The following is a 17,847-nucleotide window of genomic DNA, read 5'->3' on the forward strand; positions in this document are numbered from 1 at the left end:
TCTAAACCAGTAGTTTATTTCAATATTTTTTCTAAAATGTAAAAAAAAAAAGAAATAGCAGATCTACAAGCTCGCAGCGCGGCACGAAGTGACACGTTGTGAGCTTGTATATCTGCTTTTTTTTTTTTTTTACGCTAAACGCTAAATATCTAAGAGGACACAGATTGCTTTCCCGGTTTTAACGGGTTAAAAGTCCAATATCCTCGAGGGGCTTTTCCAATCACTTTGAGCACAAAAGTACAAAATAGAGACAAAGTTCACCGCTTGGCTCCTCAGACCTCTTTCTCCACAAAAAAGAGAAAGAAAAGAAGAAAAATGAAAAAAATAAAAAAAATAAAGACACCACACATTTGAGATAAGAGCCCTCCTGTTCTGATATCATGAATCTTTCAAAGATAACCACACACACACACACACACACACACACACACACACACACACACACACACACACACACACACACACACACACACACACACACACACACACACACATTGTGTCTCTGAGTATAGCATTATCGTTTTTTTTACATTTTCATATTCACTCTGGAAAATAAAATGGAATTATGGTCAGATAGCGGGGTGCTTGGGTTTAGTCCACATAATGCGGTGTACTTTTCAGTCCACTCGACCCCGCAATAGCAATGTACACATGTACAGATTGACTCCAATCTGTCTTTTGTCTCTCTGAATCACACTCCGTGAGGGAATAGCGACTGGACCACTGAAACACGAAAATAGAAAAAACAAAAACAAACAAACAAACAAACAAACAGATAAGCTGTACATATATTTAGATGGTAAGGAAGGGGCCCGGGGTTTTCCATTTTTGGCGTTTTCCCTCCGGAACTCTGTGAATCCGCCCATCTGCTTGTTTCTGGCAAGGTCGCACGGTACGGTACGGTACGGCACGGCACGGCACACGGGCCCGGCAGTCTTTAGTGTCCGTTACAGAGCACACAACACCAGCAGCAGCGGCAGCAGAAGGCCGGTGAAGCCGGTGGCGTGAGGCTTTAGGTCAGGAGGAGATGAGGAGGAGCTCGGGAGGATGTTGGATGGCAGGGTGGAGCTGTCCCAGAGTCGCTCGTTTCCCATCGTCTAGGGAGAAAAAAATGACACAGTCATATTATACCAGCTTGCGGCAAGCTAAACCCCTTGAAAAGTACTGTCAACTCATGACTCTTGCTAAACATGACTAACTATACGTATATTTTAAACTCAAGAGTTACATTATTTTTTTATAAAAGCACTGTTGGCAGTGTTGTAGTGCTAATTTTGGAAGTGGGGGAGCGCACCTCTGAAGCCTCCCGATAGCCGCCCCGCCCCCCGTGACCTTATTTTCGGACAAATGTCCCCCCCTCCCCCCAGAATGGAACGCATTTTTCCCATAGAGATTTCCAAATATGTATATTATATACTTAATTATTTTAAGCTTTGAACCAATGAAAGGATTATCCGCACTCTCTGCAGTAGTTTCTTATGTTCTTTTTTAATAGGTTCACAGCAGCAGCAGTCCATCTAGAGAAACGGACGCGTTTCGGCACGTCGGCCTTCCTCAGTGTTTCAAACTAGAATACATCAAAAGGAAGTGACATAGCTACTGTAAGCGATAGTGTACAGCTGTGTCTAATTAGTGAATACAATTCACTCACAATTCATAATACTGTCAATGTTTACATTCAATGCGTCATATATAGTACTTTTATTTTATTTTTCTGTTTCCATCCAGAATCACCACAACCAAATGATTTTGGTTTGATTCATAAAAAAATATTCAATCCCTTTGGGAATTTAGGAAACGGATTTGTAGTAGTACCCGGTCTCTGTCCCCACCTCAAGCCTAGAACCAAGCCATCCAGGCTCCTGGTGAATCAAACATTTCATTCTGTGTCACATTTAATTGAAAACCGCAAAAGGGTATTAAATATAGTATATCTCTGCTGTCAACTCCAATATGTAATTAGTTAGGAGGTCAAAAGGGTGTGGAGCAGGGAGTCAGCAAAACGATGAATAGCGAATAGCACTGATTTATGAAAAAAAAAATATATCTCAAAATGGAGTTAGCTGTTTTCTGCCCGACAGCAATGATTATAATATAATTACATATTCAAATATGTTTTTGACACAGAATCAAATGTTTTATGGTCATGATTCACGATTCACCAGGAGCCTGCATGGCTTGGTTCCAGTCTTAAAATGATTTATATAAATATTTTTGGAAATCTCTATGGGAAAAATGACTGGGCTTTCTATCTGTGGAACCACACCATGGCTGCCACTGGTATGCCCTATTATACCCTGACGCAGGCACTACCTGTGGGGGTATCGTGGCGTCCAGGCTGGTCTGCGTGGTTCCCACCGCGTAGCCGTCATCATGCAGAGAGGAAGTGGTGCTCTCCTCCTCCTCCTCCTCTCTGACTCCGCCTCGGGCCAGGCTGGGCGCCGCGCTGGATTGGCCGAGAGTGGTGGTGGTGGTGTGCTGCTGGTCTGATTCGCTGCCAAATGCCAGGAGGGCATTCCCTGCTCGGAGACACACACACACACACACACACACACACACACACACACACACACACACACACACACACACACACACACACACACACACAAATTACACAAGTGAAACGAGGATTATCGACGTTCTGGTCACGCCTCGCTCTGTGATTTGCTAGCCTGACACTTGAGCCTGAATTTACATTTCGTTTCACTCCATTGTTTAGTCTGAAGGCGCTTCCCATTGGAGCCGTTTTCTGACATGGGCGTTGCCAAAGAGCGAGACTTCGGCGGCGATTGGTTCATCCCTGTTCATACGCTAACCAATCACAATAAGTAAAAAGTGACACTGATCCATGCACTCTTGATGAATTGAATACATAGGACCACAATGGAAACAAGCCCTCAGGGCTTTTTTGTGTTATACTTATTATATAACTGTACCTCTGTACTTTTTTTGCAAACATTTAATAACATATTCAATCAATCAGTCAAAGTTGCACATGTGTTGCTAATCGCTTGCTAACCATCTAACCACACACTGTAAAAGTACGTCGGTCGATATTTCTACAACCTGTCGCCACAAAGTTGTTGTGGTTTTAACTTCACATCACATACAATCGCTCAACGCCACCGCCGCCAGTGTTGTTTTGAAACGTCTGGCACGGTTGTTTCACGGCGTCACATTGATTGGCCCCGATTAGATTTTCAACCAGCAACACCCTGCAAATGACAGACGGCATCAGCAGATCCTTGAATCGCCACAAATATTTGTGTAATGGCCGCGGCTAGCGTTTCAGGGTCTGGAGCCAAGCTAGTGACTCGCACAGACAAGGACGAACTCCTGCGTCCAAACTGGACCGTTTGGGCTCGGGCCCCCAGCTTTTGGCTCGCGTGGCGCGAGCCAAAAGCTGGGGGCCCGAGTCGTGGCGTCAGCCCCGTTTGGACACTTGTCAGCTGAGGAGATGAAGGGAGACGTTCAGTATTCTCTTCAGCTCTAACTACTGCACCTGCCTCTCTCTCTCTCTCTCTCTGTCTCTCTCTCCATCCCCTCATTGACCCATAGACCAATGGCACCGGCAGTGTTGCCAGATTTTGCAAAAGAAATAAGCAACCAGGTCTATGAAAACAAGCCAAAACCATATACGTTGGCTGTATGCGATGCGTTGTGAGCTTGTAGATCTGCTTTTAAAAAAACAAATCTTGAGGGAAAAAAGTGTGGAATATTTTGTAAACATTTTGACAACACAAATCTTGTATGGGGGTGGGGGTCCCTGGCATAAAATATTATCAGATGGGGGTCCGCAGACAAATGCATATTAATTTGGGGAGTCCTTGACATGAAAATGTTTGAGAACCACTGGTTTAGACAGCCCAAAACTTACAGCCCAATATTTACAAGCAACTATACGGAAAAACAAGCCCAGAGTTGCTTATAATAAGCGGACTTGGCAACACTGGGCACCGGCCAAGCAACTCTAAGAACTCTCTCTGTGTCCTCTTTCCCCTCTCTCTCTCTTTCCCTTTCTCTCTCTCTCTCTGTCTCTCTCTGTCTCTCTGCCCCGAGGAGTCGCGGCCAAAAGATTTACCTCCCCGCCCCACAGGGAGAGAACATAGTCCTTATTTAAACAGGCGGGATGAAAAAGGCTGTCACAGAGAAAGTCAATAGTAAGAGGACCATTAATTATTCACTCTGCACAGACGGGGTCATGAGTCAAAATTGGAGTCGAGGCATGCAGATCATCAAGGGTGAGATTCGCAGGGAAGATAAAGTTAAAGGAGTTCTGCAGCACGCGGTTAGAAGATGTCCTTTGGTTAAAATAAGTGTCAAATAGCTCTATATTCTGATAGCAATCATTGCTGTAGAGTGTTTGTTCAGTAACGGCGTCCTCACTGTCTCTCCAGTTCACTATCAATTATAGCCAATCAGTAGAGTGAACCTATACATGATACAGGATATACAAGGGAAATTGGTAGTGCTGGCTGAGAAATGAGCTGACAAAAGTGAAATTGGAACACTATAAAATTGAAGTTGATGAATGACTACTCTCTCCTAGAATTGGCAACCCACCTGAACATTTATTTTCTGTTTATCAAAGAGCTGGCGAGACAGGGAGACCCCAGTTATTGAACAAACACGCTATAGCAATGATTACTATCAGAATATAGTGCTTTAACAAAAAACAATACCACTTACACAACCTTTAAATCCTCAGTGTTAATCTCACTCGGAGAGTGTACATGTAATCAGATGGCCCCTTATGGGTTACATTTGCAATCTGAGTTACAAAAGGATAAATGAACGTTTATCCTTTTAACTGAGTATTTACTGTAACAGTAGCCTATAGGATCCCCTTTATATCTGTCTTTTTATGGCCTAATTTGCACCTGCCATCTGTATCTGCTATGAGGATAATGAACCGTCTGATCACACACTCACACCCGGCACGCGTTTGATAGGCTCTCATTATGTGCATTCTGCTGCTGATCTGTCTGTGTTCAGATCACACACACACACACACACACACACACACACACACACACACACACACACACACACACACACACACACACACACACACACACACACACACACACACACACACACACACACACACACACACACACACACACACACACACAATAGGAAAGAGAAAATAAATTGGGTGCACTTGTGAGGATACAAACAAACATAGCAATTTTACTTGACGATTAATTGTCACTCAAATAATTGCAAACGATTTAATTGTGTTGAACATTGGAACAGTATGAATAACATTTCTGTTTGGCTGTCAGGCTTCATAAAAACAAAAGTTGCACAGGGCAGATATGACAAATAACATACATATTTGAGCTTGTAGATCAGCTATTTCCAATATTTTAGATTTTTTTTGTTATATTTTGATGCCAATTCTTTTGTACTTTTACTCAAGTAAATTTTGAATTCTGGACTTTTACTTGTAACAGAGTATTTATTTTTTTGCAGTATCGGTACTTTTACTTAAACATTTGTGTACTTTTTCCAACACTGCCCCAGCATAGGGATTCTAGGGTTCATGTGGTGGTTAGCCACATGATGGAAATGTATAAGCAAGCACCGTACCCTATCTACTGTATGAATGAACGTCTGTAACCAATTGTGACTGTACTATCCTTTCAGATATGGTACAGTGACAACTCACAAATGGACTTGGCGAGGCCCAGCTCTTTCTCATCACCCCGACCCATTATTCTTCCAAAACCCTGACACTTTGGAGTATCCCGTTTATAACCATGGCCATTCGTCAAAGATGGGCCTACCCACCATTCTGAGTTGTTTCCTGTTGAAAATTCAACGTTTTTTTTTTTTTGCTGTACAGTATAGTGGGTCAGGGCTATAGTGTGGCTGCTGTGAAAGAGCTCTGCTTACAGTATTTACACCCTCATCGTTGAGTGATTCAGTCAATTGATTTGTGATGAAAATGCCCTGAAGACAATGCCTACATGGGGGGGCGCATACACGTGCGTGTGCATGAACGTGCGTGAATGGGCGCGCACGTGCACAAAGGTGCACATTCATTTAAGGGTCCCGGTTAGGGGATGGTCACCCTAGTTTTAGTAACTGACCCTAATTCCACCTGCAATATTTGCTACTATTTGCTTTACCTGTCCACTATGTTGATTGGGTACCACTGTGGCTAGGGGGGGGCAGAGGCTCGAGTTACATTCCTTGGTGCATTATTTGTCATATCGTCGCTGTTGGGCAGAAACCTTGTATCTCCATATTTCTGTCCCCTCCCCCCCCCCCCCCCTTTTTCCCCCTATAAATTAACGCCTTACTTCATCATACAAGAGTGTCACACAAAAGTAGTGAAAATAGCAAATCTACGAGCTTGAAGATCGGCTATTTTCACTGTTTAAAAATGTTCATAGATTGGGCCTGATCCGCTGGCGTAGCGGGTTCGAGTCCCGACCCCGACGCTCTTTGCTGCGCGTCACTTCCCATCTCTCTCTCTCCCTATTTCCTGTCAGCATACTGTCCTAGCTATAATAAAGGCATAATAAGCCCCCAAATAAATCTTTAAAAAAATGTGTATTGGAACAGTTTCTCGGACATATGAGGTTTTCATAAGATGTTATCTTATTGGTCACAGAGGATGGAAGCACATGCCGACCCTGCCGACCGAAGTGCAAATAAGTGCTTTGTTTTTCACATCAACTCTGAGCGTTGTTGCCATTACTGTATGTCTACAATTACCTGGCTGCTACACACATCAACACAATCATTACACACACACATACGGTATACACACACACACACACACACACACACACACACACACACACACACACACACACACACACACACACACACATAAAGAATAACCTACAGCCAAAACATAACCTGGTGAAAATAATCATTATGAATCCCTCAAGGTGAATGGTAAAACAGAAGCAGAGCAACATGCCTGCATCAACGCTCTGCTTCAAGATAATTGGAGGCTGCAGTGAAGAGACTTGTGCTGCTCAGGCCTGTCGCAATTATTACATAATTGCCTAATCGCAATTATTTGAGATAATTGCAGTTATTTTTTTACACAATCATCATGATCATTTCCACGTAGAAAATGTTGCATATCTTTTCAAACATTTTCAAAAAAAATTGAAAGCTCAAAACACGTCACATCTTGTCAGTCCTTTACTGTCAGTAAATGAACGCCCTACTTGATCACACTACAGCGTCACACAAAAGTATCAAAGGTAGCAGATCCGCAAGCTCGAAAAGCGCTTTTTGAGCTTGTCGATCTACTACTTTTGCTATTTTTGCATTTTAATCCTGACAACAGTTTTGGACATGTGAGGTTTCCACCCGACAGAGACTACCGCATATATTTTTAAATAATAAATTATAATAAAACATGTTTTCCGCCCAATACCAGCCCAACATCCACGGCCCTCGATGCCCTCCAGGCCAGCGTTCTAAATGTGCCCCTTAGGAGAACACACAGCTACATTAAGTCCTACACATTCCTTCTGCTATCGGGCTATTAAACGCCAGGCAGTAGTCATTGTAAATGACTGTTGTTGCATTCTTTTTAAACTCAAGGTTATTTATGAAACAATAACAAAAGAATTAATTGTGTCTACTGCTGGCTCGTTGTGCCATTATATTGACCCGTGTATGTTGTTGATGTGTTTGCCTCCATGACATGGTATAACTACCTTGCCTGTGAGTCTTTTGTTTCATGTGCGTGTGTGTGTTTGTGTGGGGGAGGGGGGAGGGGTATAAGCAGCAAATGAAACTGCCCTTTTTTGGATCAATAAAGTGGTTATGAGTCTGAATCTGCACACAAGATACACATATCGCTGCTGTTGAGCAGAAGTAGGTTTGCCAACCGTCCTTTGAAATACGGAATCGTGACACACTTCTTACAGGTACATCAAACAGCTCATATACATAATATACTATAATACCCAGGTTGTTTACCACTTAAACCCTCTGTCTCTGTTAGGGCATTAACGAATAGTGATTTATGGTATTCGAATTATTCGACCCAAAAGTATTCGAATAGTCGATTATTCGGTTTGATTATAAAAAATAAAAAAATAAAAAAATGTAAAAAAGTTTTTTTTTTTTTTTTTTTTTTTCAATTACATTGATGACTCGACTCAAGGAATGCGAGTTGACGTCACACCAGAGCTCACAGCTGCGTGTCTGCTCTAGAAAAGCCACTAAAAAAAAGAAAATCTAAAAAAAAAAAAAAAAAAAATGCTTTTATTTTTTATTTTTTATTTTTTATTTTTTATTTTTTCGAATAGTCGAATAGTGGTTTGATAGTCGAATAGTCGGTTTGATATTCGAATATTCGAATATTCGACTATTCTGTGAATGCCCTAGTCTCTGTACTTGGACCGCTTTTTTCGGTCCATACCAAATCTCTTTGCCAACAATAGCTGATCTACAAGCTCACAACGCGTTGTGTTTCGATGCATTGTGAGTGTATAGATCGGCTATTTTTGGGGCTAATGTTCACCCCGGACTATGGAAAGTAGTTAATGTAATATACAAAAACTGTACATATACAGTGAGACTTTTTCTTGGCGTCCCTTATTCTTCTGGTAAACCTAAGCAGAAGCCTTGGATCTATTGTATACTTCGTGACATGGCGGTGTCAGGCGGAAATTGCCATGATCTACCAGTTAACATAACGTATGGGTGTCACTCACGAAGACAGAGGTTGTCAGTGAAGAGTCCCAGGAAGTCACGGCACTCGTCCCTCTGGTTCCCTGTGGCCGAACACGAGCACCACGGCGCCACGCTGGACGAGGAGTTGTCCACGTAGTTGGGGGTTATCGAACTTCCTGTGGAACCAACCACAACCACAAGCCTGTCAATATTAAATATTCATCATCCCCCTTTTGAGATTCTGCGACAGCTCATTTCTTAATGCTGTTAAACATACATGAACATCACATTGGCCCGTCTTACAATAAATGCACCAAATCTCTGTACGTACAGTATTTGTACTTGAAATTCGGCACACACGTCGCAGACGACCCGAGGGAGTGCCGTGGCCGGCGTCGAGTTGGTCGGTTAGGCGGTTGTCCAGAACTGCCAGAAAAGGCTCTGGCCGTGGTCCAAATGAGCCAATTGATTGCCATGGCAACCCCAGCCCATGCTTGATTTGGCAGATTCCCCACAACTGCCATGTGTTTACTTAGTCAGTCCACTTTCCACAGTGAGTTTGCACTCTTCAGACATTCTCCACACATTTTCTGTGTGGGGAGTATAGTGTGCTCCTCGGAATGCATCATAACCAATAAGAACGGACTATGACAAATCAGACATCTTGAACACATGACTACCGGAGATAATGTGTACCGATTTGTGTGTGTTGGAGTAAAATCACACAAAATGGCTGAAAATCTAGTCTGGCACTATTGTCTCCCCTGTATGGGGAGTTGCGTCATGATCCAAAGAATCCGGGGGTGGGAGGGGCACTTGATTGTACAACCCACCTAAGGTTCAAGAGTCATAAGCCAGTACGTGAATCAACCTGTTCTAGCGCCACCATGAAAAATTTGGAGCAGAGGTTCTTCCTTGGCCTAGTGGGAGTGTGCGTGCAAAGTTTTAACGCCAATCGGTCCAGCGGTGCTGGTGATGAGCTGCTCACAGACAGACAAACAAACAAACGGACGGACGGACGGACGGACGGACGGACGGACAGGGGCGGAAACATAATCTCCGGCCTGACGGAAACGGCCTGACGGAGATAATAATGTTCCTGTTTGGGAGTTTGAACAGAGACTCTTGCTTGATAGAAGGTATTTTGTTAGGTTTCATCATGTAGTCAGATAACTGTTGCACTTCAGTTTTTTCCCTTTTCTTTTTCTAGGTCACACAAGTGCTTGACATCTGGCTTTTCTTTCTGCCAGGTTTTTATTTTTCCTTTTTTTTTCTCTCTCTCTCCAGTGGAGCTGAGAGAGGATTTGAAGTGCCTTAATAAATACAGGGCAGGAATGAAAATGCCAAGTGTTTGTTTGCGCTGAGGGGCACCATTTGCGGCTCTCCAAATGCATTATGTTAGACCCACCACTCCTGTTGTGGGCTTTTGCTAACCATTCGCCAAAAAACAAAAAGCTGCTGTTCCTTTGATGCATGCAGTAATGGTGCTTATGCCGTTTGTTTTAGTCCAAGGGGCAGTGGTTCAATATGTGTACATTCCCTTTCTCCTTCTGTTTCTTCTCAGCATTTATCTTTATTCATTGATTCCTATTGCTGCCTTTCCAAAACCTTCCCCTCTGTATTGATTGCATTTCTCAATCGCCTTTTCACATACTGTGGTGGAAGGCTATTAAGTATATTTACTCAAGTACTGTACTTTTCAATATATCCCCTTTACTTGTAACAGAGTATTTTTATATTGTGGTATTGCTACTTCTACTTAAAGGGATAGTTCACCCCCAAATGACATTTTTTCTATCGATTAGTCACCCCATGAAGACTTGAATTCATGGATATTTCTTTGTTTTTGTCGCATTCCTAAGCCAATGATTTGATGACTGGCAGCGGTTCTGGTAGGAGTCACAAAGAGTCTCCTTTGTGTCTCCTACCGGAACCGCTGCCTACCGGTCCGCTGGTCATCAATTTATTGGCTTAGGAATGCGACAAAAACAAAAAAATATCCATGAATTCAAGGCTTCATGGGGTGACTAATCGATAGAAAATAAGTAATTCTGTGGGTGAACTATCCCTTTAACGCATTAAGACCTGAGGCGATTCTTAAAACATTTGTAAATCAGATTTTTTTGAAAAAAATCTAAAACATTTTTTTTCAAGATTTTTCAAAAATAGCAGATCTACAAGCTCATAGCGCGGCACTCGGCACACTATTTTTGAATAGCCAAATCTATAGAATAGCCAAATCTAAAGTGACGCAGATGCGTTCCAGGTCTTAATAGGTTAAATAATAAATGTGTGTACTTCTTCCACCACTGGTATTGACTGCATTTCTGTCAATGGCCTTCTCACACATACAGCACATTTTGTCCGTTCACATATTTATGTATACAGTAATCTCCCCCAACCCCCACTCATGATCTTCAACGTTTCTCCTTCTAAACCAAGCCATCCAGGCTCCTGGTGAATCATGACCATAAAACATTTGATTCTGTGTAAAAAAAAAGAAAAAAGAATATGATAATATATACTATTTTTAATAAATATCTTATTTTTTGCGGGGTTTTTTTCAGAATCAAATGTTTTATGGTCATGATTCACCAGGAGCCTGGATGGCTTGGTTACAGGCTTAAAATAAGGGGGGGGGGAATGGGTTTTCTATCTGTGGCACCACAAAATGGTCGCCACTGCTATGCCCTATAAAGAATTTCCATCACCTTTTTCCTCACTGTTCTGTGCTGTGGTCTCTCGTGTGTGTACTTACCTTTTAGGGCTGTCATGATTATGACATTTTACTTGACTTTTAATTGACACTCAAATAACTGCGATTAGCGATTTAATTGTGTTTCTGTCGTTGAACATCAGGACATTATGAATAGCAATTACATTTCTGTTTGGCTTTTAGGCTTCGTAAACACAAGTTACACAGGGCAGATATGACAAATACACATTTAATTACTTCATACTTAAAAGATAAAAACATTAATAGTGGAAATAGACCATCTATTTCCACAATGTTTTTTTTTTTCGTTTTTTTTCGTTTACACATGAAAATGATTATGACGATTATACAAACAATAATCGCAATTATCTCAAATAATGGCGATTAGGCAAAATTGTGAAAGGCCTCTTACCTATGAGCCCTGTGTAGGCCAGCAGACAGGCTCCATAGTTTCCCTGTTTGCAGCCGTTGGGAGATGACGTGGAGGAGTGACAGTCATACTGGAACTGTGCCAGACGAGACCTGTAGAACAGTGGTGGAAAAAGTACTCAAAATTTGTACTTAAGTAAAAGTATCAATTCTGCAATGTAGAAATGTTTGTACATGTAAAATTAAGGTATTCAAAATGTACTCATTGTGCAGAATGTCCCATTTCACAAGTTCAAAATGTATAAAAATCTTTTGAAAATAGCAGATCTACAAGCTCACAATGTGTCGCATCGCGACGCATTGTGAGCTTGTAGATCTGCTATTTTCAAATGGCTGAAATATATATATATAGGGCTGAAGTGGTTAATGTATGTATTGTGATAATAATCTAAATCTACAAAGTAACTAGTAACTAAAGCTGTCAAATAATTGCAGTGGAGTAAAAGTACAATATTTGACTCTGAGATGTAGTGGAGTAGAAGTAAAAGTATTGAAAATGGGAAATATTATTATATTATATATTATAAGTAAAATTCCTCAAAAGTGTACTTAAAGGTAGGGTAAGTGATATTTTTTGGTTAAAACAAAAAGTATTTTCTTAAAAGGTTAAAATACTATATTCTGATAGTAATCATTGCTATAGAGTGTTTTTTCAGTAACAGATGTCTCCCTGTCTCTCCAGCTCTTTAATAAACAGAAAATACATTTTTCGGTAGGTGTCAAAATCTCAGCCAATCAGGAGAAAGTACACATTTTTAAGCTTAATTTGTATAGTGTTCCAGTTCCAATTTTGCATGCTCATTTCTTAGTGTCATCACTTCCAATTTCACTTGTTTAATCTGTATCCTGATTGAGTTCTCTGTCCTGGTTGGATAAAATTGGAAATGAAACTGAAACTGAAACGAAAATGCATTTTCTGTTTAACACATCGACCGCCAGAGGTTAATCTCATAATGTACTCACCAGTGCCAAGGTGTTTTTGTTGTTTTTTTGTTTTTTTCATGTCGCCATAGATCTTGTTAAAATCCTTAAGATTGAGATTGAGCCGGTCTGTTTACATCCGCGAGATCTCCCTGTATCTGCCAGTGAAGATCGCGTGTCAAACGGGGCATCCATGTTTGAGTTAGAGCGGATTACGTTAAAAAGTGAAATGCGAGGAGAAAAAACTACAGGAAGAGAATTGAGTTTCAGTTTCGTCTGTAGAACGAGGGCGGACGTGATCGTCAAAACCGGATCCCAAATAATTCCGTTTCCGGTCATCAAACCGGAAACGGAAGTGGATCAAAAAAATTCCGAAAGTGCACCCGGACCGCGCATGCGCGAAAAGACCGCAGCCCGTAGGGCTACGGTCTCGGCGCTTAACAGTTGGATTTAACGGACCGTAGGACTACGTTCTTGGCGGTTAATGTGTTAATAAAGAGGTGGAGAGACAAGGAGACTCCTAATACTGAACAAACACTCTATAGCAATGAGTACTATCAGAATATAGAGCTATTTAACAATTATTTTAACCAACACAAATCACTTACCCTACCTTTAAGTACAGTACTTAAGTAAATGTACTTAGTTACTTTACACCACTGTAAAGAACCACAATCAACTGTATTGTCACATCATAGGTTTTTGTTATTTTCCATAAAAAGAGAAAGGGAAGAAGAAGAGGGGAGGGGGGGGCAGGGGTTGCAAGGGGAAGAGAGAGAGCGAGATCAATAAAAAAACAACAATGTCTACATATCTCTATATAATTAAGGAAACCTCTGTGGACAGGATCTCTCTGTCCTGCCCGGTTCTCCTCAATGGCTGGAGCCATTGATATGAATTTACACACGGCCATTGTTCATTAGCATAATGCACCAAATAACGTCGCCCGTTTTTAACTTTTACAAAATGTAAGCTGTTTATTAACGCTTTTATGTCAACACCGGAGAATCGGAGTTTGGGCTATAGGAGCTGTCGCCATGGTTATAGCGCCCCAAGCTATAGACCATTTATTGTCTCCGCCAGGCCGAAAGGCATGGCGAGAGAGTATGTTTTCGCCCCTGTCCGTCCGTCCGTCCGTGTGTCCGTGTGTCCGTCCGTGTGTCCTGTCTGTGTGTTAGCAGCTAATCTCTGGCACCGTTGGCCCGGTCGCTCCGAAACTGTGCACACACACTCCCTGGATGCCAATTCAGAACCTCTGCCCCAATTTCTTCACATGGGCCTGTTATAGCGCCACCAGGAGGCCGATTTGTGCAAAACCCTTTTTTTTACATTACTCCTACACATTTTATTCAAATGTCATGCAAATTGGTACACAGTATCTCTATAGTCATGTGATCAACACAAATCTGTCCGATTTCCCATATTCCATCCACATTGCCTATGGTTGGCTTCCAAAGTTTGCAGGATTGGTCCGTTTTGAACAAAAAGCCTCAAACTATGCACGCAGCTTGCGATTTCCGTGAATTTTCACACACACATTCCCACTAGGCCGAGGAAGAAATGCCACCCTTTTCACATTGGCCTGTTATAGCGCCACCAGCAGGTCTAATTTAGCAAAATACATTTTTGGAACAAAATGCCTCAAATCATGAATGCAGTGTCTGATTGCCGTGAAAGACCTAAGAATAAATGGCACCCTTTTCACATTGGCCTATTATAGCACCACCAGGAGACCACAATAACGTACCTGACCTGGCGGAGACCTGTGCTCCGAGGAGCACTTCTTCTAGTTTGTTTACAAACATTGAGCCTGGACGCACAGGTGACTGTTTCATGTAATTAATTCCCAACAGATCCCCAAACCTGCTGTTTTGGGGAGCGCTGGTTTCAGTTCATTCAACCTCGTCTTGTGTGTTGGCTAGTGGGGTGCGCCCTAGCAAGACATATATACTTCATCGCGCAACGGTATTGCGCGCCGAGAACAGCTGACATACAAGCTCACATTCTCTGCGCGCGACACCTTCGCGGGACGGAGCATAAATTAGGCTTGACGGGCTGCAGCTGCGCGAGTCAAGCAGATTCTGGTGCCATGATCATAAAGCGCTCCCTCCGTTCTTATGACAGCCACTGGAGGTGGCTTGTGAGCGGTGGGGTTCTTTTGCTGCCGACCTGCGCGCGCATACTGTTTTTATTTTATTTAGGGACCCACTTGCAATATCCTCACGGCCCACCAGGGGGCCTGCCACCCACAGGTTGGGGATCGCTGGTGTACTGTGAAAGCACGAGGGTCCTAATGCAGAGCCCTTGAGAATACGATCAACTAGGGTTAAAGTGGTTAATACTAAAATAAAACCGTTGTATTGAAGTGGAACATTATTTATATATATCTTTTTGCTCTGTTTTGTTCGCTCCCTTTTTCCCTGACTTCATCTGGGCTTCTTTGATGAAGATTTATAGGTATTTTCCCCACCGCCTTTTTGTCAAAATTACGGCCGGTCAACGCAGAGAGTGAAGGCGACGGACTATAAAGCGATGGTGATTGAAAGCGCATTATGTTTCAACCCCCATATGCAGCCAGGATCATTATCAAAGCCCTGGGAGTGTAATGGGGCAGTGAGGAATAATGACCATGAGCAGAGATAGCAGTGAGCGATAACTCTGATCCATCTAGCTCTTTATCTGTGCTAAATAGTTAATGTGTTATTCCAACAGGCTCTCTGGGCTGTTCTAGTGTCCAGTGTTAGGTGGAGGAGGACAGGACAGCGAGACGGTTTGTTGATAGAACGGATGTTGTTGTTGGTTTGAGCAGCGTGTGAAGCAAGCCGGTCTATATTCAGTGACCTATTCAACACTTTCTCCTCATTGGCTGTCCTTTAAGGCAATGGGGAGTCTGCAATGCCTTCCCATACTCTGAACGGGCGTAAGAGCTATCGCTATATGTCTCTGAAATGTCTCTGAAACAGTGTTCAAAGGACTTGAATATGTTTTTATAAAACTGCAGTTTTTATTATAAGCCTAGTAGTTTAAGTTACTTTTGTTTATGTTTACAGTTCGATGTTGGATTGTTTGTGCCTGTAAGAGTGCATGAATGAATCCACTAGTGAGCTTTAGATGTGAAAGGCACCTTAATTTAACTCTATATATAAATTATATATCCTACATATAATTAACTTAATGTCAGTCTGTCAGTCTGTCTGAAGTGCTTGGTTCTCCTCAGTGGCTGAAGCAATTGCTCTGCATTTGCACTTGGCCATTCATTATTAGCAAATACCCACCGTGAGGAAGCCTGTTTTTCACTTCACCCAAATTCAAGCTGTTTATTAGCCTTTTTTTGGAAACACTGTCTAACTCTACATGGTCCCCCTGGCTATGGGATTGAGGAATAAGTAAGCAGGTCTATGAAAACGATGCTCATATCCCCAACGGGTATGGACTATATATAACAGCAGATATACAAGCTTGTAGATCTGCTATTTTTGAACATTCATGAACATTTTGTGCAAATCTTTTGCAAATCCTCACTGCGACGTAAAATAAATGAATTACAGCCATAAGTTGTACAAACCTGCACACATAGTCGTCCTTACAGGTGCGCATTTGCGTCAGGCAGCTGGGTTTCGGGTGCACGACTTCGTAAGAGCAGCCGGGCACGACGGTTTGCCTCCGGCGCTCGGCGCACGCCGTACCCGTGCAGGGGCAGAAGAGCAGCTCGTGGGTGTAGTCGGCGGGCACGCGGTCAAAGAAGCGGCGCAGCGCCTTGTTGCATTTGGCCCGGTTGCACAGGCCCGACTTGGCGGTGGGTTTGATGCACGCCGTCACGTACTCCGTGCGGAGCTTCTGGCACACGTCGTCAACGTTGCACGCTTTGGCGGCGTCCAGGCAGCGGTTCACAGTCATGCCAACCACCTCAGAGTCTGTGGATGTATAAGAGAGAGAGAGAGAGGTTGTAAGATAAGACGGTATTCTTATAGCACTCTTAACCACTTAATCCATTAAAGGAGAATTCCGGACAAATTAAGTGTTATCTTTGATGTCTCGTTACTCACCTACCGATGTGAAAAGTAGCGTTCTTTTTTTTCATATATTCCCCTGTCGTCATTTTTTAAACCCCCTCCGTTGTCATAATGGGAGCGCGTGGCTAAGGGAAATTCGTCTATTATAACCGATTTAACACTGGTTGCTTGTTTCTTCCAGAACCTGGCAACTCGTGTTGCCAGAATCTGGAAACAAGCAACCAGTGTTAAATCGTTCGCCATTGACGGCAGCCTCGCAGATAGTTTCAACGCATGTTTGACTATCATGAGACTCTACTATGAATACTAGTAGTGAAAAAAACAACTTTGCGTCGGTTATAATAGACGAATTTCCCTTAGCCACGCGCTCCCATTATGACAACGGAGGGGGTTTAAAAAATGACGACAGGGGAATATATGAAAAAAAAGAACGCTACTTTTCACATCGGTAGGTGAGTAACGAGACATCAAAGATAACACTTAATTTGTCCGGAATTCTCCTTTAAGACCTGAGGCAGATTCTACAAAATGTGTAGAATCTTCTAATTTAATGTCTTCTAAATTCCAACAGTTTTCTAAAAAACGTATGTTGCTATGTCAGTGGTTCTCAAACTTTTTCATAATTGTCTTGGACCCCCACAATTATATGTATTTGGCCGTGGACCCTCCATCTCAAAATACTTGGTTCCAGGGACCCCCAGAAGCAAAGATTTGTGTTAAAAAGGTTCGCTTTAAAGAATATATATATTCAAAGATTTGGACACATTTTCAAAATGTTTAAAAAATAGCAGATCTACAAGCTCATAGCAAGGAGCTTGTATATCTGCTATTTTTGAATAGCCAAAGTGTAAAATAATGCTTTTTTAGCTCAAATCTAAAAATGACACAGATGCATTCCCGACCGGTCTTAATGAGTTAAAGAGCCCGTAACCAGGAAATGCCCTGTTTTGGGCATTTCCTGCATTTCTGGGCGGGGCTAAACTCCTAACCCGATCAGGTGCGTTTCAGTGATGTCACCGATGGCATAATTCCTAACTACACCAGTCTTCTGCCAAGGTGCACCAGTCTTCTGATGCTATACCCTAGAGTGCACCGCCATCTTTCGGCTAG

At 42.4% G+C, this 17,847-nt stretch overlaps 1 protein-coding gene across 1 annotated transcript in view; it reads right to left on the minus strand.

The window, feature by feature from the left end:
- Nucleotides 1-947: 947 nt before the first annotated feature.
- LOC308075674 (GDNF family receptor alpha-4-like) overlaps nucleotides 948-17,847 on the minus strand; it is a gene marked incomplete at both ends in the record, with an annotated part of 96,911 nt that continues 80,011 nt past the window's right edge. The window contains 5 exons of the mRNA XM_080415622.1: nucleotides 948-1,097; nucleotides 2,314-2,519; nucleotides 8,700-8,834; nucleotides 11,787-11,896; nucleotides 16,290-16,638. Of these exons, the coding sequence (XP_080271748.1) occupies nucleotides 948-1,097; nucleotides 2,314-2,519; nucleotides 8,700-8,834; nucleotides 11,787-11,896; nucleotides 16,290-16,638 (950 nt within the window). The remainder of the gene's footprint in view (nucleotides 1,098-2,313; nucleotides 2,520-8,699; nucleotides 8,835-11,786; nucleotides 11,897-16,289; nucleotides 16,639-17,847) is intronic.

This window comes from Gymnoscopelus braueri, assembly GCF_963280865.1.
Source record: "Gymnoscopelus braueri genome assembly, chromosome: 20".
In the NCBI taxonomy this organism is placed as follows: domain Eukaryota; kingdom Metazoa; phylum Chordata; class Actinopteri; order Myctophiformes; family Myctophidae; genus Gymnoscopelus; species Gymnoscopelus braueri.